Here is a 26,318-nt window from a genome sequence, read left to right on the forward strand (position 1 = left end):
ATTTAATTTAATTTTATATTTTTTATATAGAGACCTCATGAGGTCACAATTTTATAATATTATTTAATTTTATATTTTAATTAAGAGACCTCATTAGGTCGCTAAGATATTATTTAATTTAATTTTATATTATTTTAAAGTAGAGACCTCATGAGGTCTCTTTTCTGCATTTATATTTGGAGACCTCACGAGGTCTCCTTTATGATATTTACGAAAAATATAATGCAGAAAAGAGACCTCATGAGGTCTCTTTTCTGCATTTATAAAATGTTAATTAGAGACCTGATGAGGTCTCCATTTTGAAATAGCTGAAAAAATTAATACAAAAGGGAGACCTTATGAGGTCTCTCTTCTGCATTTATAAAATAGAAAATGGTAAATAGAGACCTCATGAGGTCTCTTTTTCTGGAAAAAAACTGGCAGAAAATTATTATTTCTGCGGCTTCTCATCACCTGTCATTTTAATTCAGTACCCAAATCAAACTGAAAGAGCTTCAAAAACTCAATTGAAGCAATACATTTACTAAATATTCTCTTATCAACTCAATTGCAACTCACTTCAACATAATTATATATTAAACAAAAACCATGATATCCATAAGTTATATAATACATTCCAACGTTATCATGTATTCACAAAACAAATAATTCCCATCACAAAATTATAAAGTTAACAAAATGATCCATAAGTTAACTATCACAAGTCTAAACTTCACTAATGTGGTAGTGTGTTTGCCACATAATCATCACTTTCTTCATCACTACTCTCATGGGTCATATTTCTTTGTTGACCATATATTGGATATTGAGTAGGTTGAGATTGAGGAGGTCGAGGAGGGAAAGTGACATCACCAGAACAAGGGGGAATCCCTCCTGAGGCAAGTAATGCATCGAATTGAGCCTTAAGACCCGCAAACTGTAATTCCAACCGCCTTTCCCTAGCCCGTGATTCTTCGGCTTGGCTAGATAGCTCAACAATGTTTTTCTCCATAGCCAAATTTTTCTTCATTGATTCATCATGATTTGAACTATTTAGGCCTTCAAACTCAGAAGAAAATTCACGAAAGGTTTTATGCGGCATTCCATATGCATACCCATATCTACTCGGCCCACAAGTCAAGTCTAACCAAACTCTCTCATCCTGTTCTTGAGTAAGTGGCATACCTCGATTTTCTTCAGGCAGAGTTTGTTGTAAATCCTCCAAAGCTTGAAGATATCAATTCTAAATTGAATATTATCATATGAGAATATAAATTTAGAAAATAAGTAATTATTTTTTAAAATTAGAGGCTTACATAGGTCACTTCAGCTCGCGGTTCAACCCACACGTCTGGATCTTCAGGATTTTTCTTCTTTCTAATGTGTGTTGCCTTAAATGCCTCAGCTTGAGTTATCGGTCTTCCTAGTTCCTTTTCCTACATAAAATAATAAAGTTATAATCAAGAGTAATTAAATATTAATACATAAAATATATAAAACAAAGAAAAATGATACACACCAATTTCCTCCTCACACTTCCTTGACTTTGAGCCCCACTTGTGTGTAGAGAACCACCCTTAGTAGATGATCTTGCCTTTTTACCGATCTCACTCATCTGCTTAAATCTTGGATCATATTTCCAATGCACGAGTAATTTTTCCCAATCCTCCGGTAGAACCCAGCTAGGTTTGCTATTATCTCTACGAGCTTTATTAAACAAACTAGCAAGAGTATGCGTAGCTTTCTTGTGAAAGTTTGCACAAATTTTGGCCTCATGTTCCGAACGCCAAGCACATTTTTTCTACAATCAAAGCATAAATTATTTTATTTGATAAGTATTAATGAAGACAAGTATTTTAATAGTGTTAAACAAATAAATTTGAATATACCCTGAACTCCAAAAATATTTGTCTCTTGAGATTGCTAGGGAACTTGCCCCATGTAGGATAAGCATCTCTATAGAGTTCTTTGATTGTCTGAGAAATGATCCCCACAGCATCATCTGGATTGAAACTGTAATACAAAGTTTTAACATTTACAAGTTAAAACAAATAGAATTAAATCATATAATAATAAACATACCATATTTTTTAAAAAAAACTTATGTGTAGCCTTCAGGCTCAATGACAAGTCTATTATGCATGTCCCTCATGCCAACTTGTGTATTGTCATGACCAGGTGTATCTGACTGATTTGTGGTAGGAGTGTTAGGCTCAGAACTATTACCTTGAATGCGAAGACTCGACATCATAAGTTGTGAAGCAGATGATGATGATGGTTATGAGTCTGCAGGGTTGTGAGTATTAGTGCGAGAGACACTAGACGTTGGTCGATTATCCTCTTAAGGCAAAACACTGTATCCTTGTGGGGTAGCATTCCCTGATGTGGTCATCATCAAAGGTACCTGAGGGGGCGGCTGAGTATATTCCAGTGGTGGATGCATATAGGTCGAAGGAGGAATAATACGTGGAGGCACGGTCCGCCTAGAATAGCTATGTGGCTGAGTGTCTTTTGGTGGGAGAGATGCTGTGTTGTCTGATCTTATATGTATATTTATTTGTTGTCTACTAACCATATCTTCTTTCTTTTTTTTCTTTTTGGGGCCATTATCAATATCTTTATTCTTACATTTACCTGTCATCTAATTAGTAACAAAAACATTCAAGTCAAAGGTTGTTAGATATTGAAGATATGAGAGACAAACATCATCCAGTAGCTTATCTAGCAGTTCATCACTTTTTAAAATAAAATAAAGCCACAACCACAAGTACAAAATAATATCGAAAACAACATCCAACAAAAGGCACACGAGAACATATGAAGTTGAAGTAATTGAAATTTAAAAAAAAGGCACACAAGGATAGATTAATAAATTACTCTTTGTATCATTAATAAATCTATAAAGCAATCAATACAGAGATACATTGGTAATTACTAATCCTCCTCGTCCTCATCCTCATCCTCATCCTCATTCTCATCCTCATCCTCATCCTCGTCCTCGTCCTTGTCCTCATATTCATCTCCATCCTCATCATCATACTCAAACTCATCCTCATGAATTGTTGCATTTGCCCCTTCATTTGTTATTTCTTCCATATCAACCTCTTCTAATATGTGTTCAGGATGCTCTAAATCATTTTCTAATTCAATATCGACGGTCTGGTGAACAATTGATGAATCATCATTTTGGTATGCAACATCCAACACGTTTTCAACTTCCACACGACCCATGAGTTTGGTTTTAATAACCACCCACCAATCAGCTTTATCTGGACGCAAGGGATAAGGAACATAGTACACTTGCTTAACATTTTGTGCAATAATAAAAGGATCATAAGCTTCATATTCCCTTGTGTGCTTTACTTCAATGATATTATATTGTTTGATTTCTCTCGTACCTCTTTTGGGGGTTGGATCAAACCACTTGCATCTAAATAATATAATTTTTTTTGTAGGCCAACCGGAATACTCCATTTCCAAAACCTCCTTGAGTACCCCATAATAATCAACTCCTTCTAGATTTCCATCACCACCTTTTACCCAAACTCCACTATTGTTAGTTTTTTTATATTTGGAGTATTCTTCAGTAGTGAATTTAAAACCATTAACAACATACTTATTCATTGAATAAGTCTTGATGGATCCCCAAGAAATGTCCTTCAAAAATTGGTCAAATTGACCATTTTTTGTGTCATAAATCTATAAATATTTAAAAAGTAAGAAATTAGCATCAATTAAATATAAATTTATTTAATAATAATAGTATTATGAAAATATTATAAGGCTTACGTAATCTTGAAACCACTTTGAGAAATTCTCAAATAATCTTTCATTGCCATATAAATGCACAAAGTAACTGTCAAACAAGATGGATATTGAGTTAATTGTTTTTTCTTGTAATTACATATTTTAGTGAGAACCCAGAAACTTACTCAACAAATGGTTTAACTTGTGGGCAATTCAATAAGACATGTGTAGATGCAGACTGCAACTCAATGGCACTAAGATTCCTCTTTGTGCGTTTTTTTGAACCTTTGCCTGGTTGATTGAAGATTGATAGTGGCTTCATAGTCTCACCACCATCGTCATGGCAATTGGGTCTATTTTGAAAGCATGACACACTTCTTTTAAAGTAATAAGAACCAAAATTAGTTATCTCCCTACCAAGATGGAATTGAACCATTGAGCCTTCAACTCTATGATTTTGTTTCATGCCCCGTTTAGACTTTCCAATAGTCCTACATTATACATTGTTATCATTGATTTAAACAACATATTAATCTAAAAACATTAATAGTTAAATATTTACCTCTCAAAAGGATACATCCATCTATATTGAACCGGACCTCCAAGGCGTGCTTCATGCACTAGATGTACAGGAAGATGCTCCATCACATCGAAAAATTCAGGTGGAAGAATCTTCTCCAATTTATTCGTAATTACAGGAATATTCTGATCCATCTGAACTAGGTTGTCTTCCCTTAACGTATTAGAACACAAGTCCTTGAAGAACAAACTGATTTCAGTCATAGGTTTTCAAATTCTATCAGGCAAGCCACTAAATGCAACGGGGAGTAATGTTTCCATGAAGACATGAAAATCATGTCTTTTCATACAATGTAATTTTCCATGCTCCATATCAACACATTTTCCTAAATTTGAAGCATGTCCAGCAGGCATCTTAAGTTGCTCGACCCATTCACAAATTTTACGCTTTTTATCCCTTGTAAATGAATAACTAGCCTTAGGCTTGAAGAACTTGTTATTCTGTTTCTCTTGCAACCATAACTCTTTTCGCCTGCAATATTCAGGTAAGTCCATTCTAGCTTTAACACTATCTTTTATCTTGCCAGTGACATCCATTACCGTGTTAAATAAATTATCAAAGTAATTTTTTTCAATATGCATGACATCAAGATTATGTCGAAGAAGATTGTCCTTCCAATACGGTAACTCCCAGAATATGCTTTGTTTTGTCCAGTTATGTGCAACACCATATCCATCAAATTTATAGGGTTGTTCTTTTGCGACCTTTGGAAAGTTTTGAACCCTCTCCCAAACTTGTTCTCTAATTAAGATTGGAGGAGGATAACCTTGTTCAACAGAATTCTTTCTGAATGCATTTTTCATACTCCTAAACTCATGATCCATTGGCAAGAACTGTCGATGACAGTCAAACCAAGAATTTTTATGACCATGTTTCAAAGTGAATGATTTAGTATTTTCCATACAATAAGGACAAGCTAACTTTCCTGCTGTCATCCACCCTGACAACATTCCATATGCTGGAAAATCATTAATAGTCCACATTAAGGCAGTCCGCAAATTAAAATTCTGCTTAAGAGACACATCAAATGTTTCAACCCCTTGAACCCACAATTGTTTCAACTCATCAATCAAAGGTTGCAAGTATACATCAATCAATACTTTTGGATTCCGAGGGCCAGGAATGACACAATTGAGAAATATATATGGACTGGTCATACACATCTCGGGTGGAAGATTATATGGTGTTACAAATACAGGCCAACAAGAATATGGTGCAGCAGAAAAAGAATGTGGCGTGAATCCATCTGAACATAAACCCAATCTAATGTTACGTGGTTCAGCTGCAAATAGTGGATATGTTCTATCAAAATGCTTCCAAGCCTCTCCATCGGATGGATGACACATAACTCCAGGTGGTCTTCTCTGTTCATGGTGTCATCTCATATGAGGAGCAGATCTATTAGACGCATACAACCTCTTTAACCTTGGTATAAGAGGTAAGTAATGCATTGCCTTAATAGGAACTTTCTTCCCACTAAGATGTCTGTTTATAACGACATTTTCCACAAAACTTACACGATTCTAGATCAATATCATCCTTATAGTATAACATGCAACCATTTTCACAACAATGAATTCTCATCGATGACATTCCTAACTTTGATACCAACCTCTTTGCCTTATAGAAATTATCAGGTATCTCTAGATTTGGGTCAACTAAATCATGAATAAGGTCAATCACAGAGTCCATTTCCCCTTGAGGAACACTCCAATCTGATTTGATACTTAATAATCTAACCGCAATAGACAACTGTGAGTGTGGACTCCCCTCATATAAAGGCCGACTAGCAGATTCCAATTGTTCAAAGAAAATTTTACATTCAACATTAGGAGCTTCTTCACCTTGATTAGCAAAATCAAAATCAGAATGCACACCAAAAGCAACTTGAACCATGTCATCAATTCTATAATTTTGTGCATTAGAATTCACATTGCTACTACTTTCACCAGGAACATAATGTTGGAATACATAAAGTTATTATCAATTTCTCCATGACTAGTCCACACAGTGTATTCTTTTTTAAACCCATTTCGATAAATATGAAGCTCAACGGCATCTGATTTTTCATAATTCAAACATTGACATTTATTACAAGGACACTTAATCATACCACTACGTTGAAAAGGATCTAATGTCTTTGCATACTCCACAAAACCAATGACACCTTCTACAAATTCAGGTCTTAGCCCCATTCGACCAAAATTAGTCATATTATACATCCAACTACGATCCATCTACATAAGAATCATAAATTAAATTTGTCAAGCACTAACACAATAGTTACAAATTTAACTTTATTAACCAACTTAACAAATTTCTAAGTCTAATTAGTCTATTTTTAAATAAATTCTAATACTATAGTAACAAGTTTAACTTATTAACTAACTTAACAAATTTCTAAGTTTAATTAGTTTAGTTTAACTTAATACTAACACGATAGTTACAAACTTAAAGCTAAGTGTCAACACTAGATGGACACAAATTGATTTTCAAAAGAAAATCAATTTTGTCATCAATAGGATCAACTAGTGCTGGTACTTATGCTTAACAAATAATTATATCTAAAATTTAAAGCTAAGTGTCAACACTAGATGGATACAAATTGATTTTCATCAATTTTGTCATCAATAGGATCAACTAGTGTTGGTACTTATGCTTAACAAATAATTATATCTAAAATTTAAAGCTAAGTGTCAACACTAGATGGACACAAATTGATTTTCAAAAGAAAATCAATTTTGTCATCAATAGGATCAACTAGTGTTGGTACTTATGCTTAAACAAATAAAATATGGATTTAGAATTTGAAACTTACGAGATTTTATAACGATCTCAAATTAATATACATTGTAATACAAATAAAAAGTCCTAATTCACGTGAAACCATAAGTAGTTGTACTATGCGAAGATATTTGCATTTTGTGGCAAACTATACCAAAACTTGGACACAAATGGATGCTATCTACTTCAATGAGAAAAAAATTGCAAGAGAATTCATGGGATTTAATATTTCCTTACCATCCAGAGAAGATAATTATTCATTAGATAAAAAGTTAGAATCTCAACAATAAATATGAATTTGTTATCGTCGCTATGTACTTTGACATCCCATCCAAACTTTCAAATATAAGTTCGATATAGCAAATAATGAAAATGGTTTGTAACATATCACATGAGTCCACAAGGTACAAGTGACGATTCAAAGAAATTCATGTCTTCAACATCTTGTAGTAATATTAAGTTACCTATGATTGAAGTTAGAGAGTTGAGTTCAACTATTGAGGTTATTTTAGTTAGTTTCAATACACATTTAGTTTCAATAACCAAAAATAAATAAATTTACCTGGAGATGGAGGCGCTGTGCTGCTGCTGAGGCGCTGCAACTGGCGGCGGCTGGCGAGCTGGTGGCGCGAGACCTGGCGGCGGAGAGAGAAGGTCGACAGAGAGCGAGGGTCAACAGAGATAGCAATGCGAGAGGGTCGACAGAGAGAGAGAAAGAGAGAGGTGGTCGACGACGAGAAAGAGATAGGCCGTCGACGATCGACGACGAGAAAGAGAGAGGCGGTCGACGATCGACGACGAGAAAGAGAGAGGCGCGCCGTCGACAAGGTCAGTGAGAAAGAGAGAGAGGCGCGCAGTCGTGTAAAAAAATTAAGAGAGGGAAGAAAGAGTTATTTTAATTTTGGCTAGGTTTTTGGTTTTGTCTAAGAGACCTCATGAGGTCTCCAATTTTATGAGAATTAGATTAAAAATTTAAAAATTTTAAATAAGTTAGGTAAAAAAAAAATTATTCATTAAATTGACCTCACGAGGTCTCTCCTACATTAAAAAAAATTAAAAGATATTAATTTAAATAGCGACCTCATGAGGTCTCTTATTATTGACCTATTTTTGAGGTCTCCATTTTTAGGTTTCTTTTTGGTCTTTTTTTAGTAGTGTGTACCATCACTTTATCTTCTTGTATCATGATAGAGGATTTATAAACTTGTCAAATTATTGGGTTGACAACATTCACAAGTCTAATGACCTTTCATACCATTTTGATAATAAAAATTGCCTTCACATTTTGAAGGACTATTTGAAGAACTCATAGTTTTTTATTCTTTTATCATTACCACAATGATGACTATTATAATTCTGTCCCTCCACGCCCTTATTCATATCACTAATTATTTGTCATCTTTCAGACTAATCATTCACTGCTACCATATTCATATGATTGAATGCAGCAAGTCAACAGACGGATTTCAGAGTTATCACATGTTGCTACCACATTCTTTTCAAGGAATGGAGCAAATTCAATATGATGAATTTCAAGACATTTCATCAAAAATATATAATTCTTCTTAGTCATCATTTTATCATCGTTATGGTGCATTGGCTCAAACTCAATGTCTTACCCATATAAGGCGTGTTACGCCATAATTCTATGGGACTTGAACCCAATCACGGGGCATCAGAACTCTAATTGATGTCCTACCCTTTCGGTGCGATAGAACTTGCATCTATCGTCTTATCCTCTAATATTTTTCATTATGGTGCATCCGGACTTTAACCTGATGTCTTAACCTTTTGGTGCGATGAAACTTGAATCCATCGTCTTACCTTAACCAACGGTATAATTGACCGAAGTACAACATGATTTATTCGTTGAGTCTTTCAAAACAATCAAAATAATATTCAAACTCATGCTATTAAATTTTTATACCTTCTTCCATTTAAGAAGTTTTGTATAGCATGTCATATTCAATCAATAGTAGTATATGTTTAATTTTATGCATATAATACTTTGATCTTCATAACGAGATCAACCAAAATATGAGCTAAAGAAAAACAAGAACTCACTCTCAATTGGATAGAGACTCGTGCTGATAACGTGTTATAAAATCAAGCTCATAAGAATATAATCATAAAGAGAAGAAGATAAGAGAAGTAGATAGAAGAAGGGGAATTTTCTTCTTATTCAAGTGTATGTTAGTTTCATATGTCTATCTTACAATAGTGAATGAACAACCCTATTTATAGAGTGAGAAATCATTCCAAAAGTCACCGTATTAAGTATCATAATAAATAGATACATTCTTATCCAAAAAAGTTCATGAAACCTAGTGAATATGGATGATTGTTCATGTACCAACTTTATGGACTATCCACTCATTTCAATGGATTTATAACAGTAAAAGGTTTTTTAATAAAAATATTTTAGGTGTTTGAATAAAATTATTCAAATCTTAATATTATTAGATAAAGTTTCTTATGCAACAAGATCTGAAGTGATTTATTGCATACACATGGATAACTTATTAACTCGTGATAACTCTAGTAACATTATTAGTATCAGATTACATACTACACAGTAAATACAAATTGAAAAAATTAAGACCCCCTGTTAGAAGTTAGCTTTAGCCTACTAATTTTATTAAATCACACTTGATCTAGTGTTTTGGAGGTTAGCCACTTTTTAAATGTCTTTTACATATATTAAGTTTTAAATTATTGTAATTTATAGTATCTTTTTAAAATAATTTCCAAATATATAAATGTTACTTTTCATGGTTCAATTTATGCGGCAATGTTAGATTTTTTAGAGTCCGTTAATTCTTTTTATGTATTTTTATTTTTATAATTATTAATTATTGTAATTTATAATAGTTTTTATGTTATTTTTTAATAATATATATTTATCATCTAACTCATTTTATATTGTATCAATAGAATTTCAAGAGTCAATCAAATTTTTTTAATAACATTTTGATATTAACATTGTTAATTATTATAATTTATAGTATTATTTATATAATTTTTTAAAAAAACATAAATTTTTTATATTCATTATTTTTTCACTCTAATCAAAAAAAAAATTAAGCAACAAACAAAGTAATTCATGTTTTAAATTGGGATCCATGTGTATTACAACTATTAGTAACAAATAGAGTAAAAAAGGAGAAAGAGAATGATCCGCTGCTTGGTAAATTGGGACCAATATTTTGGCTGCGAACGGAAAGTGTTGGTCATATTAAGAAAGTGCAGTTCTAAAACAATGAAGTACAACTTATTTAAAGCATGAAATTAAGAAAATGTTAAGAAAGTATCCATATTGTCAGTGGTTAGGGAAGCAAGCATGCTACTACTTCCCTAGACTCTTCTATATAGTTGTAAAAGTAATTTAATTATTTTTTAAATTAAATTTTAGCTAAAATCTTAATTCACGTATTGCAATTTGATGATTGTTTTTAATAGGTTCAATGTATTATAACAAAATCTATAATTTATTTATGATTGAAGAAATCCCACCTTTTAGTTTACTTATTACTATTATTCCTTATAAGTTTTATAAATTTCTAAAATCTCTCATTTTTCTGTTAAGTCAAAATTGTCATTAACGTATCCGAAGAAGTATGAGGCTTTTTTTTTTTGGGCTCATTCAAAATTCATGGACATGATTAATTGGATCAACTTAAAGCCCATAATATAAAAGTATTAACAAGACCAATTTTAATGACCCAATAATAACTTGGTTAGGCCAAGATGGACATTGGAGAACGTTGATTGACAATCTAAGAAAGGAAAAATTACATAAAATAATACATTTTAAAAAATAACTATTGATTTTAGTAATATTTTTTGTTTATTATCATTTATAGCAATGCTTTGTTAAATCTGTAATATGTATTAAAAGTGAATTATGTATGCAATATATATGAATTACAATTGGTTTTTGAAATGTATCATGTTTGTTTGGTAAAATATTGTCACATCGTATTATAAGTGTATTAAAATGTGTGATAAATGTATTATTTATCATTAAAATTTGTATTATATGTGAATAATAAATTGTTCTTTTGTAATATGTATTAAACTTGTATTATAAATAAATTAAAAATAAATAAGTAAAAAAACATATTATTAGTATAAATGATAAATATTTTTTGTTATAGTATATTTATGTAAGTTTCCTATCTAAGAATTAGGATTAACAATATTGTATGGGAGTAAGGACTTCACGAAGAGTGAATCATAGTCCAACACCCACTTCATTCATTTGTTAATACTTAGAATTAAAAGTATGGTGATTTTTTTCCATAGTATCACAACGAATATATGGTTTTGAATTCTTTGATGGCGATAGCATTAGGGATGACAATGGGATGAGGTAGATGCGAGGTGGTGGATCTAAGGCTATGTGGAGTGAGCTGAATTTAAGGTTGCGCGGATTGAAGTGGGGTTTTTTAAAATTAATGTCGGGCAAGATAGGTTGCGATTATATATGATTTTATGTGGGTTTAAACTCAATTTTACGTTTTACATATTACAAGAGTGATAGAACATCATTTATCAAGATAATTTCATTAAAGCTATTAAAATATTCAAGATAATAAATGGAAATAGTTCAATGAAAATAATACAATTTCTTATATGTTTCCCAATTGACTCTAAAAAATAAAATTTTAAGTCACTATCCTATTGAATTAATACAACTTAATGAAAAAAAAAATTATTTTTATCAATTTTATTTTTAATATCAAACACAACTAGAAAAAATTACTAAATGAATTATGTGAGCGGGGTGGAGCAGGTTGAAAATGAAAAAAAATGTTATACAGAGCGAAGCAAATTAAAATTTTTGCGGGTTAAGCTCAAGCAGCACCGCTCCCACCCTACATCACCCCCGTTTCCATCCCTAGATAATGTTAAACATGCTCTTAAATTTAAACGATTCAATGAGTATTGAATGATATACGTTTTAGATTAGATTATAATAATTTTTATGCCTAAATTCCTACAAACTTAACAAGAATCAAATATTATTCTAATTAATGCAATCAATATATAAAGAAACTTTTTTTTTTTTTGTAAATTATAGATTGATCCTAAATAATATTATAGTTGAGTAATAAGTGATTAAAGTGGAAAAGAAGAAGAAGAAAATACTAGGTGATTCTTTTCATCTATCTTATCCTTGATTAGAGCCGTCAATATAGGCTAGGCCTGTTGGATTGCTTTAGCCTAACTCGGGATTTAATAGGGCTGACTACGATTTTTAGAATCCATTTGAGAAAAATGACTTTTTAGCCCGGCCTGAATAAATCTCCTAATTTGTGGGACTCGAGAAATATTGATAGGGCCGGCTCGTGGGCCAATAAAAATTAATTAAAAAATATAATATAATATTAAAATTTAAAATTAAAGAGAATTCAAACTCAAAACAATTAGGTTTATATTTCTATTTAGATATTTATATTTTTACTTGAAAAAAACTTAATAAATATTTATAAAGATAATTTTATTTGTGGATTTAATTGAAAAGTAGTAACATTAACATCATCTAATATTGTTTTGTTTTAAATTATAATTTAATAATTCTAAAAAATAATATAATTTTTTAAAAAGTGGACTGACCCGGCAAACCTGTAGCTCACTTACTTGTGGGTTGGGCTGGCCATTTTTTGGCGCACACAAAAAATGAGCTAGCCCGGCCTGACCCGTAAAATGTCGAAGCCTGTATGGGTTAGCCCGGATGGGGTGGCTAACCCATATTGACAGTTCTATCCTTGATAAACAATATTATCTGATACGTATTGTTTACGAGAGATAACTACTCACTTTGTCTTTAATTACTTGTCCATTTTTCTTTTTTAAATTGTTCCTAATTACTTATCCATTTTGACTAACAAAAAAAGAACAAAATATTCTTACCTATTATAGCATCATTAATTATTTTGAAAAATATAGAACTTTTTGAAAATCTTAATTTTTTAATTTATCTACTTTATAATTAATAAAAGTAAAATATTAAATTTATTATTCAAGATAATACTCCCTTGAGTAATTGACTTTAATAGATTCGTTAATTTTAAAATAGACAAATAATTAAAAAATGAAAAGTAATATTTCGTGAAATCAATCGAGGTGCCAAAGTTAATAACAGAAACTAGAGGAGGCAAGTTGCTCAAAGGAATAATGTTATACCTCTCCAATTGGCTTATTCCTTCATTCAAATACCTAAAAAACCCCTCAAATCTCATATTCACACTCTTTAACAAAGAGAATAAAATAGTAAAACATCACTACTTTTATTCCTACTCCAATAATACAAATAAAAAAAAATTAGTATAAATTTTGGCACTATCCATCAAAATTCCAACGCCACTTCACAAAAAAAAGCTTATTTGGGTTAGGAGAGAGAGTTTTCATCAACAGATCCAAACTCTTAACCCTAAAAATCAACCATGTCTTCCAAGCAAGGTAAAGATTTGATTTTTTTTCGTTGTATAACAAATCCTATATAGTTTTTGAAAGATTTGATTTTTTTTTGAAAAAAATTTGTTGTTTTATTGTAGAGTTATGTTGGTATTGATATAATTTGTCAAAAGATTTGATTTTTTTGTGGTTATAGTTGACCTAATTGATTTGGGGATTGATTTTTTTCAAAAGGGTGTAAGAAAAGCTATAAGAAGTATATTGATTTTTGGTTTTGTTGAATAGGTGGAAAAGCAAAGCCTTTGAAGGCACCAAAGACTGAAAAGAAGGAGTATGATGAGGTAATTTGATGAAATATCTTGTTTTTGTGATAATTTTACCTGATGTTTGTTTGTATAGATTCTTCTGTTATTTTGTAGATCTTGCGTTTTAATTACAATTCGTATATTCAATATATTAACAACAAACAATATATCTGGTGCAATCTCACAAGTGGGGGTGGGCGGGTTTGGGGAGGGTAGGATGTACGCAAACCTTATCCTATCTTTGTGGGGTCGATACGTTGTTGCTAATAGACAATTTTTGTTTCGATGGTGATTTGGCCTTTTGTTTGGTTAGATATAGTCTGTATTTGTGGGTGATGAATTGCGCGTGCGTGTCAGCTGAATTTTCTGTTCCTTTTCTGGGGTAAGTGATCAGAATAATTTTCTTGATGACAAAAACCAGCACTAATATACTGCTGGACAATTTTAACTGAAAGGAAGACAAACTGTCGGTCTTCGAATTGTTATAGTTATGCCTTAGCCCTATAGATAGCAAGAGGGAGGTTGGTTAGGGATACAGTCTGCACAAGAAACATGCTGTTAGACTGTAGGTATATTTTGTATCTGCATTAAAAAAAGGTTATTATTAGCTTGGGGAAGCACTTCGAAAATTGAAAATAAATGAGGAGGAAAGGTAACATCAAAGGAAAAAAATAGCAACAAAATCATGGGGAATTTGTGTGAGGTTTTTGTTGTTTTCAGTAGGACTGCGATGCTTTTTTGTTGATGTGGGTGTGGGGTAGGGTGAGCGGAATAGGAGATTCATATAGGTTGACCTAACTGATTTGGAATTGAGTCGTAGTTAATTGATGGGTGCAGAGCAGGGTGGATATGTCACAGTTCTATCAACGCTCCATATACCGTCAGTGACATATCTAGATCAGTGAAGCTAATAGACTAGATTGTTATGCAATTTCTTTGGCTATTTTGAGGAATATATCTTTAGATGGTCACACATTCAGAAATTCTCTATTTGTTGCAACAAACTTTGGTATCGAAGTTATTATGAATAAGGGAGAACGGGTGACTAATAATGAAACCTTTGTTTTGGATTATGCTTCATGCTCAGAATTTGGTATCCACTAGATTAATTCAGTCTCTGGCTCATGAGCCTTACATGTGATATTTGCTGCTGGCTCTAACTTGTACGCGTTTGATTTATCTGTAGAATGACAAGGCTTTTCTTGCAAAGAAGAAGGAAGAAGAAAAGGTAAATCATCTTCTTGTTATTGCAGCTTGTTATAGGACCAATCATTATGACTCAAATTAACTCATCTTTGTGACGTTGCAGGCCCTGAAGGAGCTCAAGGCAAAGGCTCAGAAAGGGTCCATTGGCGGTACTGGCTTGAAAAAGAGCGGAAAGAAGTGAGGATGTGATATTCTTCCTCCTAGTATTAAAAAGCCCTTATCCATGGCTTGGTTTGGTGTTGTTCTAAGTTCAAATAGTGTTACGTTTTTGTTAACTTTTGGGATGTTTCTCTGTTGACTGAATGAATTAGGACCGGGGCACTTGCTCCTTTCCAATATATACTGACCTGTATTGTGGTGCCTTTGACTATCAATAATTCTATATTGGCGTTAATTTTTGTGTGATGTGTTGATGAACTCACTATAATCGATGTGAATTCCAACCTCCCTGTTCTATGTTTGACAAATTTTGTGCATGTCTTAAATTCTGAGATGAAATGGTCTGGCGGTGGTGTCTATCTTTCGCGTTGTTTATCATTCCGAGTTGATTGACAGCTACAGTTGTGTCCTTATTAAGCTGCATGAGGTGTTTTTGTCTATTTCTACCTCTCCTCAGACCACACCATGGCGAAAAACGAACACGAATTTGTAACTTATTGCCATGCATTACAAATTACAGGAACCAAATCCATCACATACCAACTTCTTTTTGGAAATAAAATCAAAATCACTCCAGAAAAACACTACTTACACAAAACATAAGGCTTATATGCACAGATTTTATCAAACCCCATACACTGCCCCTCCTTGATCCTCTTAATCGCGTCTGCTATGCTTTACACCACCTGTAACCAAATACGTGAGGACAATACAATGAAATCAGTCACACAACCAGTTAAGGAATGTCCATTGCTACGCGATATTATAGCTCAATATATGTAAACAAATGAAAAGAGAAGGAACTTGCCTAATGAGACTGTGCCAACAAAGATTGTGAAGGACAAAATAAAGATGCTCTATTAACTATTTTATGTCTGACAATGCTTCTTACCAAGGCAGCAACAGTGGTCACAGCAACGAAATACAGTGATAGAATATATGATTGCTCAAATCAACGATAAAAACCTATGAAGATCTTCAAGTTGTGTCCTTCCTTACCTATGGTACTGGAAAGTGTCCTAGTAAGTATTGCTGTATGACAGACATGGAAGAGGAGAATATCATCATAAAAGTTAGCAGTGGTGATAGAAACCTGCATTTGCAATGTGTCAATAGTTGCAACTTGGAAGTCGAAATAACTGATCTTTCTAGAACAACTAGTGATCAGGGGAAACGAAAGATGCACCCTAGGCAAAATCCCTAGATGTAGAAACAATGGAACCAAAAAGAATCTGTCACGACCCAAAACGAGCCGCGAGTGGCACTCACACTTATCCTACTATGTGAGCGAACCAACCAATCTGAACTCCAACATTTCGAACATAATAAATAGAAAACAATGCGGAAGACTTAAAACTCATTAACAAAATCAATAATCAACTTCTAAAACTCAAAACTTATCATTATCCCCAAAATCTAGAAGTCATCATCACAAGATCATCTATCCTCAAATTACTAAGACTAAAAGTATCTAAGAAACTAAACATAAATAAACAGCTAGTCCATGCCAGAACTTCAAGGCATCAAGACGTGAAGAAGAAGAATCCAGTCCAAGCTAGAAACAATAGCTCACCCTGAAATCTGACGGAAAGAAGACTGGCTAGAGTTGCGGTTGAGTTGAAGACAACGGTACGTTTGCTGCACTCCACAATTAACAAAAAGAAAAACATACAAGTAGGGGTCAGTACAAAACACGAGTACTGAGTAGATATCATCGGCCAACTCAAAATAGAAAATAGTATATATCAGATAATATCATAAAATCAACTATATTACTCAACAGGTAGCAACAACAAGTACAAGAATCATTGATAATAACGCAAAGTACACCCATGAGGACGCAAGCCTCCATACCATACTCATTTGGGAAATAGGTTCATTAAATCTGAGTATATTAGCAAAATTCAAGATTCAATCTCTTTACTATCCTGGTGTCGGAACGTGACACTTCGATCCCCTAATACCACGTGTCGGTTCGTGACACCCGATCCTCCTAATACTATGTGTCGGTTCGTGACACCCGATCCCCCTAATACTACGTGTCGGTTCGTGACACCCGATCCCCCTATTGCTACGTGTCGGTTCGTGACACCCGATCCCTCTAATACTACGTGTCGGTTCGTGACAGCCGATCCATTAATACTACGTGTTGGTTCGTGACACCCGATCCCCTAACCCCATTCTTTTAGTTCATCAAGCCTTCTTTTATTCCAAGGCATCATCATTAACGAAGAGGGTTTTAGGTTTAAGCTTCACAACCTTATTTTTCCAACCCATTACAATTACATAATCACATCATGCAAGCATACAATTAAGCATATAGAAGGGTTTTCAATACTACCCAATACATATCATTCGCTATTAGGAGTTTACTATGAAATAGTATAAAAACCATAACCTACCTCCACCGAAGAATTCGAATCAAGTATCTACTTTTCAATGCTTTGCTTTCTTCTTCGTTCTCTCCTCTTGATCGATCGTTTCTCCCTCTCTCTGTTCTTTCTATTTTTCTTATTCAAACCCTTTTTTTCTTTTACCCTAATTAGCATATAATTAAGTATAAAAGATGACAAAAGTAACCCACTAATTAATTCAAGGTTATCTCCTTTAAGCCTCAAGTAATTGAATTATTACTATTACCCACTAACTTTATAATTATAAGCAGGAATAGTCCAAAACGCCCCTTAAACATTTAACAGAAATCCGACCCAGGCAGGGTTACGCAGGCTGTGACGGCCTGTCGTGCCTGCGACGGTCCGTCCTGCTGCTTCCGTCACAAAGTTCAGAGAGTCGATTTTATTTAAGACTCTGTGACGGTCCGTCGTGCTTACGACGGTCCGTCCTGCCATTTCGTCGCGAAGTTCAGAGAGTCGATCTCAGTACCCAAATTTTAGAATTCTAAGTGTTTTGGAACGACACACCCTCGACAGTCCGTCGTGCCTGTGACGGTCCGTCGTGGGATCCGTCGACTCATACAATTATTACCAGAATTACTCCACTGCTCAAAACGACTAAACAGGTCGTTACAGAATCCTTCATGAAGACCTAAAAGACCACCAAGCTAAAAAGCCACAGCAACAGTAAAGAATCAACGGATGCACTTTCCAGGTTATCACTTCTTCGCCACTTGACATGACCACCCCGTTTCCCATATACACGGATATTACATCTTTTCCACTTGACATAACCACCCTCTTCCGTTATACAAGCAAACTGCTTCATATGCACAAACTCCGACAGCAACAGGGACCTGAAAAGTTGAAAACGAATATTCTTGAATATGAAGAAGCTAATACCAAGCAGGAACAGGACAGTATAGTTTACATTTCAAACAATAAGTACCTGTAAGAGGTTTAAGATCCAATATGTCGTTGAACAAGTTGATGTCTATGTCTGTACAAAAAAAATGTTACATAGCTTCTAGTTAGAAAGTTAATAGTGCAGAAGGTGGTCCTGAAAATGTAAAGGTATTATAAACAGACAAGCAATTTAAAGAAATAAACCTTAGCGATATGCAGAACGAGGAAAATGACCCACACAACAATAGAGAAAGGCACATCAACTTCAAAATAACTTGAGGTAATGCTTGTTTATGAAAAATTATACATTTACCATATAGGTAGTCAAGTAAATTGATAGCGACAAATATGAAAGTGATCACCTCTTCATTTCTAATTCTTGGACCTCTAGGTAGAAGTTTGTACATAATATCTTCAGCACCAGCATCTGTTGCAGTTTTACGTTCATTTTCGTCTTCTTATTCTTCATATGGTTCTATGTTCCAATACTGTAACACCTCAAAAAAAAAAGGACTTGTAAGGAAGGGTTCAAGAACGGTGAAAGAGTCCACGGTTAGTGAACCATCCTTGAACTCATGAAAGTATGAAGATATGTATTGATGAAAATGTTTTAAGATTAATTGCTTTGAGAGTGAAGCATCCATGTTGTTTTTGTGAAAGGATTTCTCACATACACATGAAAGTAAGACTGTAAAAGGATTTTCGGTTCTTAAGGTTGAAAGACTTTCTCACCTAAAATGAACCAATGTTAAGGAGCTATTCTAATGGTGAGGCAAGAGGTGATTACCCATGACCTCCAATGATAAGACAAGAGGCGATTACTCATGCCTCATGAATGTTAAGAAAATATAAGACTAATCAAGATTCCGTGGGATTTATGCTTAGGACCGAGTGGATAAGTGGCGATTAACCATGTTCCATAAACTATGTGCCACCATAGGTTGTCTAGATAAACATTAGCTACTGAATCCACGTAAGCTAGAAGTTCATGGTAATTCTTGCCTTGGTAAGCAGGAACACCTCTTTTCTGTGTGGGGTAGACATCGGATTCCATGTCTTAGCTCACATGGTCTCTGTGTCGATAAAAGGTAAATCTCCCTTAATAATGAACTAAGGTTACTTTAAGCTCACAAGTGTTTAAACACGATGTTTATTTGCATTGACCATGATTATGCTACATATTTTCATATTCTTACCTTATGTTTAACTTGGTCTTTGCATACCATAAAAATATTCGTTAAGCCTGATTTACATAACTTTTAGCATTGGTATCATATTAGGTACATATTTGTACTAACGCATACTCTTGACTACATTTTCCCCAAATGTAGGGCGTGTTGAATCTTCTGCCTCCACTCGTGGCTAGTAGCTATACTTGGTGCATTCGAAGACTTGGTGAGTCCTCATTGTTTGAGGACGACTATCATTTTGTTGCTTTATGTATTTTCTTTATCAGAGACTATATGTGATGTACGGGTTACATCCTGATCACTCTTGATGTATTAGATGGCTTTGAGACTATATAGACTGCTACTTTTATTTCATGAAACTCTTTGATATGAATTGTCTTTTAAATTCTCTCGAATTTCTATTATCTTGCTTAGTGTATGCTAAGTGGCTTGTGTAGGATCTCTCGGGGTTCTATACGCCATGTTATGCCTAGGCTGTACCTTGGGTCGTGACAAATACTCACTGGGATGAAAAACACAATTTCTAATGCACATTACAATTTAGAAAGAAGGTTCAAAGAGATTAACCTTATGCATGCTGTTTTTTTCTTTCCATTCCTCAACACCCTTGAAGAATGACCTAGTTGATGTAACTACAAGTCCCTTAAATCAATCAGAAAAACTATATCGATAATATGGGTAGGAATCACAGCTGAATCATCATTACCTATGATAAGAATGATCAACATAACTATAATCATCCACTCAGCAAAAAATAACGTTAAGAGCAACACCAATACTGATCCCTAGTAACAGCATTGGTGTTAAAAGAAGTGCTAGATCAGAATCGGTGACGGGATGGTCAAGTATTGGATAGCAACACAGCTTCCCCTGATATACCTGTTATTATACCTGACAAAGAAAACAGAATACAACAACAACGATAACATACACAGTGAAGTGAAACAAGAAGCATTAGCACAAGAAATCATGTAGCATAGATTCTTACATATTGAAATTGCAGTTCATGTTTTTGGATCAAATCCAATGATCAAAATAAGCATGGGAACAAAGATACCATTTCCCCTATCATCTCCAAAACTCCCAAAGACGACAGTAAAATATCCGATGTCAGAGCCAACAATTACTCTCCACCCAAATTCCAAGTCCTGAAATACACATCACACTTGAGTAATAACATCTACAACAATATCACATAAACGGCTAAACCTTCAAGTCATCAATTAAACAAAATAATCCTAACGAAAGAAGTTGATGTTTACGTGTACTTACAGGCCAAAAATGTTGGTAATGCATTTTAGCCTTGTGAAGCAGAAGCTTAAATAGTCCTGATTCAAAATCATCACTTGTTCCATCATTTGCTATTCGCTCAGCAGACGCGAATAATGCAAAAGCTAGAACAATCACTCCAACTACATATCCTGTCAAAGCCTTCCCTATTTCAGCCATCAATTGGTATATTTATAAACCAGCAGCACCCTTTTGAGGCAATCAAGATAAGAACATCATTGACCAAAACAGCAAGTAGAGAACAAGAAATGATAGATCATTACAATTAACCAACTAACTATTTAAAAAGCAATAACTTTTTGAATTTTGTCCTTTTGGTTCTGATCTTTTAATATATATATATATATATATATATATAGAGAGAGAGAGAGAGAGAGAGAGAGAGAGAGAAAATCTGCTATTTGCTGTAGTTGGTTTATTGAGAGGTAGGATAAAATAATAATAACAAATTGGATAGGTGCATGATTAAGATTGAGATTAAATTTATACTAGTTTTCAGTAGATGAAAATGCTTCATAAAATATTTTATTTTATTTCACATTGCTTGGGATGAGTAGTTACGGTGTGAACTTCTTCAGTAGTTTCAATGTAAGTAAAACATGTTAGGTTTTATTTGCCCTGATTTCTTACCATAAATAGGTTTTCCTTTTAGGAAAAGGTTTTGAATTGACTATTCTTTTTTTGGTAGGAAAAGGTTTAGGACTCTATAAATAGAGGCATGTTCCTTCTAACTTAATTAGCATTCACAATGTAGTTTTAAGGGCTTTGAGAGTTTTGGTTAGAGGGAGAATTTGTGAACCTCTCATGTATTCCGAGTGAATTGGTTGAGGTTGTTTCCCTCTGTATTTTGTACTCTCATGTTTATAGTGGATTGCTCATCTCTTTTGTGGACGTAGGTCGATTGACCGAACCACGTTAAATCTTTATGTCTTTTGGTATATTTCTCGTTGTCTTCTTACTCGTGGTCTTTCGAGGTTTGCTTTGCTAGCTTCCGCGTTTACACCTGCTTATTTTAACGTGGTTCGGTCCAAAACCTGGTTGATTTGCTTCAAAATTATATACTATTTATTATATAAAATATACTCCAAAGATACGAAAGTAATTTTTTTAGCTGAACCATTGTATTTTGCTTTTAATATGAAAATCTATGTCATTATAGCCATTTTATAGATTGTTTAGATTATCCTCGTTGTTCTCTATCATAGGTCAGGTTCATGTCCCCTCTGATTTTATAAATTTTTTGGATGTTATAGACATGATAAGGGTCGAGTCTAACCCCTCACACTGTTAAGGTTAAATTGAGACGCGTGCTCTTGAACTCATTTAAATTCAATTGTAGGATACACTGTGACCTAGTGATTAGTGAAGGCGAAAATAGATCTCGGGAGACCAAGGATCAAATCATCACAAACCAACTACTTTTGCAAATAAATTCAAAATGTATTACAAGAAGTTCAGAATGACAATAGTTATACAATACTTAAGAATTATGTGCACAGATGTTATCAAACCAACATAACCAAATGCGTGTAAACAATACGGCGAAATTAGTGAACAACTAGTTAAGGAGTGAGTTAGTTATTTTGTCACGGCTCGAGCTACTTCCGAGACGCGGACACGGAATCTAGGATCACAAGATCCCAAGCTAACCCTGCTGGCATGATCATGCGGAAGCTAAATCATATTTAAAATGAAAAGATGAGGAAATACACATATGCTAAATTTGAGCTATATGAAAACTGAAGAGTTTAATACAAAGAAAAATATAAACTCACAACTAAACTAAAACTAACTATGCCTGAAAATAGCCTCTGACTAGATTAGAAATACTGGGACAAGCCCCAACTAAGTCTAACAAAAACTGAAACTAAATGACTGAAATGAACTCGTGATTATTGTCCATGGAAAATAAGGGCTGACCACTGAATCTGCTGAATTGGAAATCGAGAAATCGATCTACACGTGATCTGGATGCTGAGAATCTGAACCTACATCACGAGAAAATGTAATAAAAAAACACGCAGCACAATGCCTTTTTTTAAAAAAGAAAAAAGCTATAAAGAAAAATTATACTTCAATAAAATAATTAAAATAAGCATCTTATTATTTTTTTTACATAGTTAAATTTTGTGTGTTTTACAAAATTTAATGAAAAATTAATTCGAATTAGTTGGGTGCTTTTTAAGTAAAATATCAATAGTTACTCGACTTTTTATGTGAACTTTTAATAGTGGAGTGACTTTTGAATTATAAAACAAAGTTAAGTGATTTTCAAGTGAACAACTTAAAGTTGAGTGACTTCCTAAATGAACTATTAAAAGTTGTATGCCTTGCAGTTTCCTTTTGTTACACATATTTCATCATCAACAGAAAAGCCCCCTCTCTCCCCTTGTATTAGTAAGCATGTAACAAGTATTTTAGTTTTTTTTCATTCTATTATTATGTGTCAATTTGTGACACTGAAATATCAAAAAGCATTAAAAAAAAAAGACTCCACTTTGCAAACTGTTAACAATAAGGTGTTGTCACTTCTCATTTGTTTTAGTAGTGAGATCAAATAGTGTGAACACAATAAAGTTCATGATTCTTTGGTCATTGAAATTAAATTTTAAGGTGGGGTGGGTGGGGTACAAAGCAAAAAAAGTGGGGAAATTGAAAACATCCTTTTCTCACGAGGCTGCCAAAAAAAAGGCATAAATTGAGGGGTCCTGAACACATAAATCATGCTAACAACCATCACCCCAAAATCATGTTTCACCCTTTCGTTAGTCATCGACAGCTACAGTTTTGTCACCAACAATAGCTTCAGGTTCGTCGCCATTGGTAGTGCCTTGGCTAGCTTTTTGTTCATGGGAGCAAAGAATAGTAATGCTTCAGATTTCTAATTAAAATTATTGTAGAAGGAAGTTGCTTCAATTGACAAACACTAATAAGTATCATAATATTACTTTTAAGTTAAGACGGAAAAATAGCACTAGAGTAAGAGCGTGTTTGGCTCAGCTTAAAAGCTAGTTAAATTGACTTAAAAGCTAGTTTTTGATTTATTTAGCTGTTTGACAATATTCAAAATAACTTATTTTAAGTTAAAAAAACTTATTTTAAGCCAAAAGTTAAAAGTTGGGGTAGGGGTGTTTTTTTTTTAGCTTATAAGCTGTTTTAAGTTGACCACATTTTTATCTTTTTGCTCTTAATATTTTTATACAATCTCCAAATTACCTATATAACCCTAACATTTCTTTCTTTCATTTTTCCTTTTTCACGTTTGACATAACAACTTCAGCACTTTTATCCAAACGCATAACTGCTTATTTTAAAAATAAGTTTCAGCACTTTTAAAAGTACTTTTTTAAAACTGCTTTTATTAAGCCCATCCAAACGGGCCCTAAATTAGTTATACAATTAACGGTACTAGACAAACCTTAGAATTGAAACACTGTTGTGTCCATTTATTTAGATCGTCCACTTTCACTTCATAATCATCATTCACCAATATGAGACTCGGTGTACTCACAGATATTCCCTGTTGGACAAATGTCTTCATTTCCGGGCAGTCATTAATCCACACTTTTCTGAGAAATGGAAAGTCAGTAACAGGCATTGTCAGAAAGAAATGCCTCAGCTTAGGACGATAGGTCAATCTAATATTGAAGTGACCAAAATATTGATCATGTCTCGTAGTTGAATTTCATTTGACATTATTAGAAGGGGAAGTCTCCAATAAACGTCAAGCATATTCAATAGAGAAGAAATATATTTAAATCAATAATATTTTTAATTAAAATCAAATAAAAAATAAATGAAAAACGGTCAAATTAAAAGTTTTGCATAATTCTGAACTCAATTACGAAAAAGTTCACGATAATATTCTTGGCATTTCTAAGGATAATAATTAGGAAGGGACGACTTTTTTGTGGGATATATCGGACAGTTTTACGAGAAATTCAAGTAGAAGGATAAAAATTGTTCACTTTAAAATACTTGAAGGATGTTTTATGGTAAGAATTAAGAGTGGGCAACGGACCGGAACGAATCGATACCGGACCAAACGGGACGCGTTGACCGGTACGTTGACTTGTACCGGGATGAACCGAATCAGAATTACCGGAACGAATACTCGGTTCCATCCCGTCCCACTATATACCGGAATGGAACCGAAACGGACCGGAATGGAACGGGACGGGATGACACATCTAATTATTTCAAAAATGATTTTTTGGAATTACGAAAATATGAATAATTTTTTTTATTTTATTAAGTTTAAATTAATAGTTTTTAAATTTATAATATATTTTTTTACTTAAGTTTATTTTAAAGATATTTTTTAAAATTTTTTTGCTTATTAATTTTGCAAGTTAAGCCTAATAAAGTTTTCAAAATTTAAATCTTTTGAAGTTTATACTTTATAAGTTATTACTCATTATTCATTAATATTTATAATTTATAAGTATATTTATAACTTGTGTATTGTAATCTTTTGAAGTTATATAAGTTATTACTTATTATTCATTAGTATTTATAATATATAAGTTATATTTATAACTTGTGTCTTGTAATCTTTTGAAGTTTATACTTTATAAGTTATTATTTATTATTCATTAATATTTATAATTTATAAGTTATATTTATAACTTGTGTCTTGTAATATAAATAAATAAAATTTGTAATTAGTAATTAGTATATAATTTATATAAAATATAAAATATAAAATATAAAATATAAAATATAAAATATAATTTATATAAAATATAAATTATATAAAATATAATTTATATAAAATATAAATTATATAAATATAATATATATAAAATAAAAAATATAAATTAATTAATATATATTAATTAAACTGGACGGAAATTGGAACGGATCAAGACGAAATCGGAATGAAGCGGTACCGGTACACCGGTACCAAATCACAGTTTCATTCCGTTCTGTGTATCGGTTCAGACTATCTCGTCCCATCCCGTATGCAACCGAAATGGGACGAATCGGAACGGTACCGGTACGTCCGGCTCCGTTGCCCAGTCTCAGTAAGAATGATACTTTAAAGATGTAGTTTAAGTTTGGGGTATAGTAAAAGGATGTTTTCTGCTACAAATGATACTTTAAAGATATAGTTTAAGTTTGGGGTATAGTTAAAGAATATTTTTGGCCAAAAATATTTATATTAAATCTATTAACGTCTAAATTATAAAATTGAAGTTTTTCTTACACTTTGTAAAATATTCTTTTTTTTTAATTTTATAAACGGAAAGTTTAGTTACACTCTATGGATTTGGCTATAGGAAATTAATTAGGATTATTACTATTAAGTTTTTAAGACTTGAGAACACTTATTTGTTAGTTGTTTTATGTCTACAAG

General features: G+C 33.0%; 1 protein-coding gene and 4 long non-coding RNA genes across 6 annotated transcripts; 1 reads left to right on the top strand and 4 right to left on the bottom strand.

The window, feature by feature from the left end:
- Positions 1 to 554: 554 nt before the first annotated feature.
- Positions 555 to 1,991, bottom strand: LOC112940436 (uncharacterized). Its single transcript, XR_011213350.1, has 2 exons — positions 1,499 to 1,991; positions 555 to 1,415 (listed from the first exon to the last, which is right to left on the bottom strand). It is a non-coding gene; the product is annotated as an uncharacterized lncRNA (long non-coding RNA).
- Positions 1,992 to 13,256: 11,265 nt separating this feature from the next.
- On the top strand, positions 13,257 to 15,415 carry LOC101267207 (uncharacterized). Its single transcript, XR_738943.4, has 4 exons — positions 13,257 to 13,555; positions 13,796 to 13,851; positions 15,002 to 15,043; positions 15,125 to 15,415. It is a non-coding gene; the product is annotated as an uncharacterized lncRNA (long non-coding RNA).
- Positions 15,416 to 15,658: 243 nt separating this feature from the next.
- LOC112940425 (uncharacterized) lies at positions 15,659 to 16,588 on the bottom strand. Its single transcript, XR_003244595.2, has 2 exons — positions 16,180 to 16,588; positions 15,659 to 15,866 (listed from the first exon to the last, which is right to left on the bottom strand). It is a non-coding gene; the product is annotated as an uncharacterized lncRNA (long non-coding RNA).
- A 1,448-nt stretch (positions 16,589 to 18,036) lies between these two features.
- LOC138340621 (uncharacterized) lies at positions 18,037 to 18,988 on the bottom strand. The gene is made up of 3 exons (XR_011213316.1): positions 18,842 to 18,988; positions 18,523 to 18,573; positions 18,037 to 18,430 (listed from the first exon to the last, which is right to left on the bottom strand). It is a non-coding gene; the product is annotated as an uncharacterized lncRNA (long non-coding RNA).
- A 1,225-nt stretch (positions 18,989 to 20,213) lies between these two features.
- LOC112940445 (sulfite exporter TauE/SafE family protein 3-like) lies at positions 20,214 to 21,262 on the bottom strand. Of its 2 annotated transcripts, XR_011213292.1 has the most exons (3): positions 20,942 to 21,262; positions 20,376 to 20,817; positions 20,214 to 20,301 (listed from the first exon to the last, which is right to left on the bottom strand). XR_011213292.1 is itself a non-coding variant. In XM_069292528.1 (2 exons), exons 1-2 carry the CDS (start codon positions 21,116 to 21,118, stop codon positions 20,674 to 20,676), a joined length of 321 nt encoding a protein of 106 aa, XP_069148629.1. In that variant the 5' UTR covers positions 21,119 to 21,262; the 3' UTR covers positions 20,214 to 20,673. The 2 variants fall into 2 exon arrangements, 1 of the variants encoding a protein (XP_069148629.1); XM_069292528.1 differs by having other exon boundaries at positions 20,214 to 20,817.
- Between the last annotated feature and the right edge of the window lie 5,056 nt (positions 21,263 to 26,318).

The sequence above is a fragment of the Solanum lycopersicum genome, chromosome 12 (genome assembly GCF_036512215.1).
Source record: "Solanum lycopersicum chromosome 12, SLM_r2.1".
Classification (NCBI taxonomy): Eukaryota; Viridiplantae; Streptophyta; class Magnoliopsida; order Solanales; family Solanaceae; genus Solanum; species Solanum lycopersicum.

What these genes read in the sequence shown, in the direction of transcription:
- LOC112940445 (XM_069292528.1), bottom strand. Translation starts at nt 21,118, where the DNA reads ATGGCTGAAATAGGGAAGGCTTTGACAGGATATGTAGTTGGAGTGATT. An exon ending in ATTACCAACATTTTTGGCCT is followed by an intron (nt 20,818 to 20,941) that starts GTAAGTACACGT and finishes TGTGTATTTCAG; the next exon opens with GACTTGGAATTTGGGTGGAG.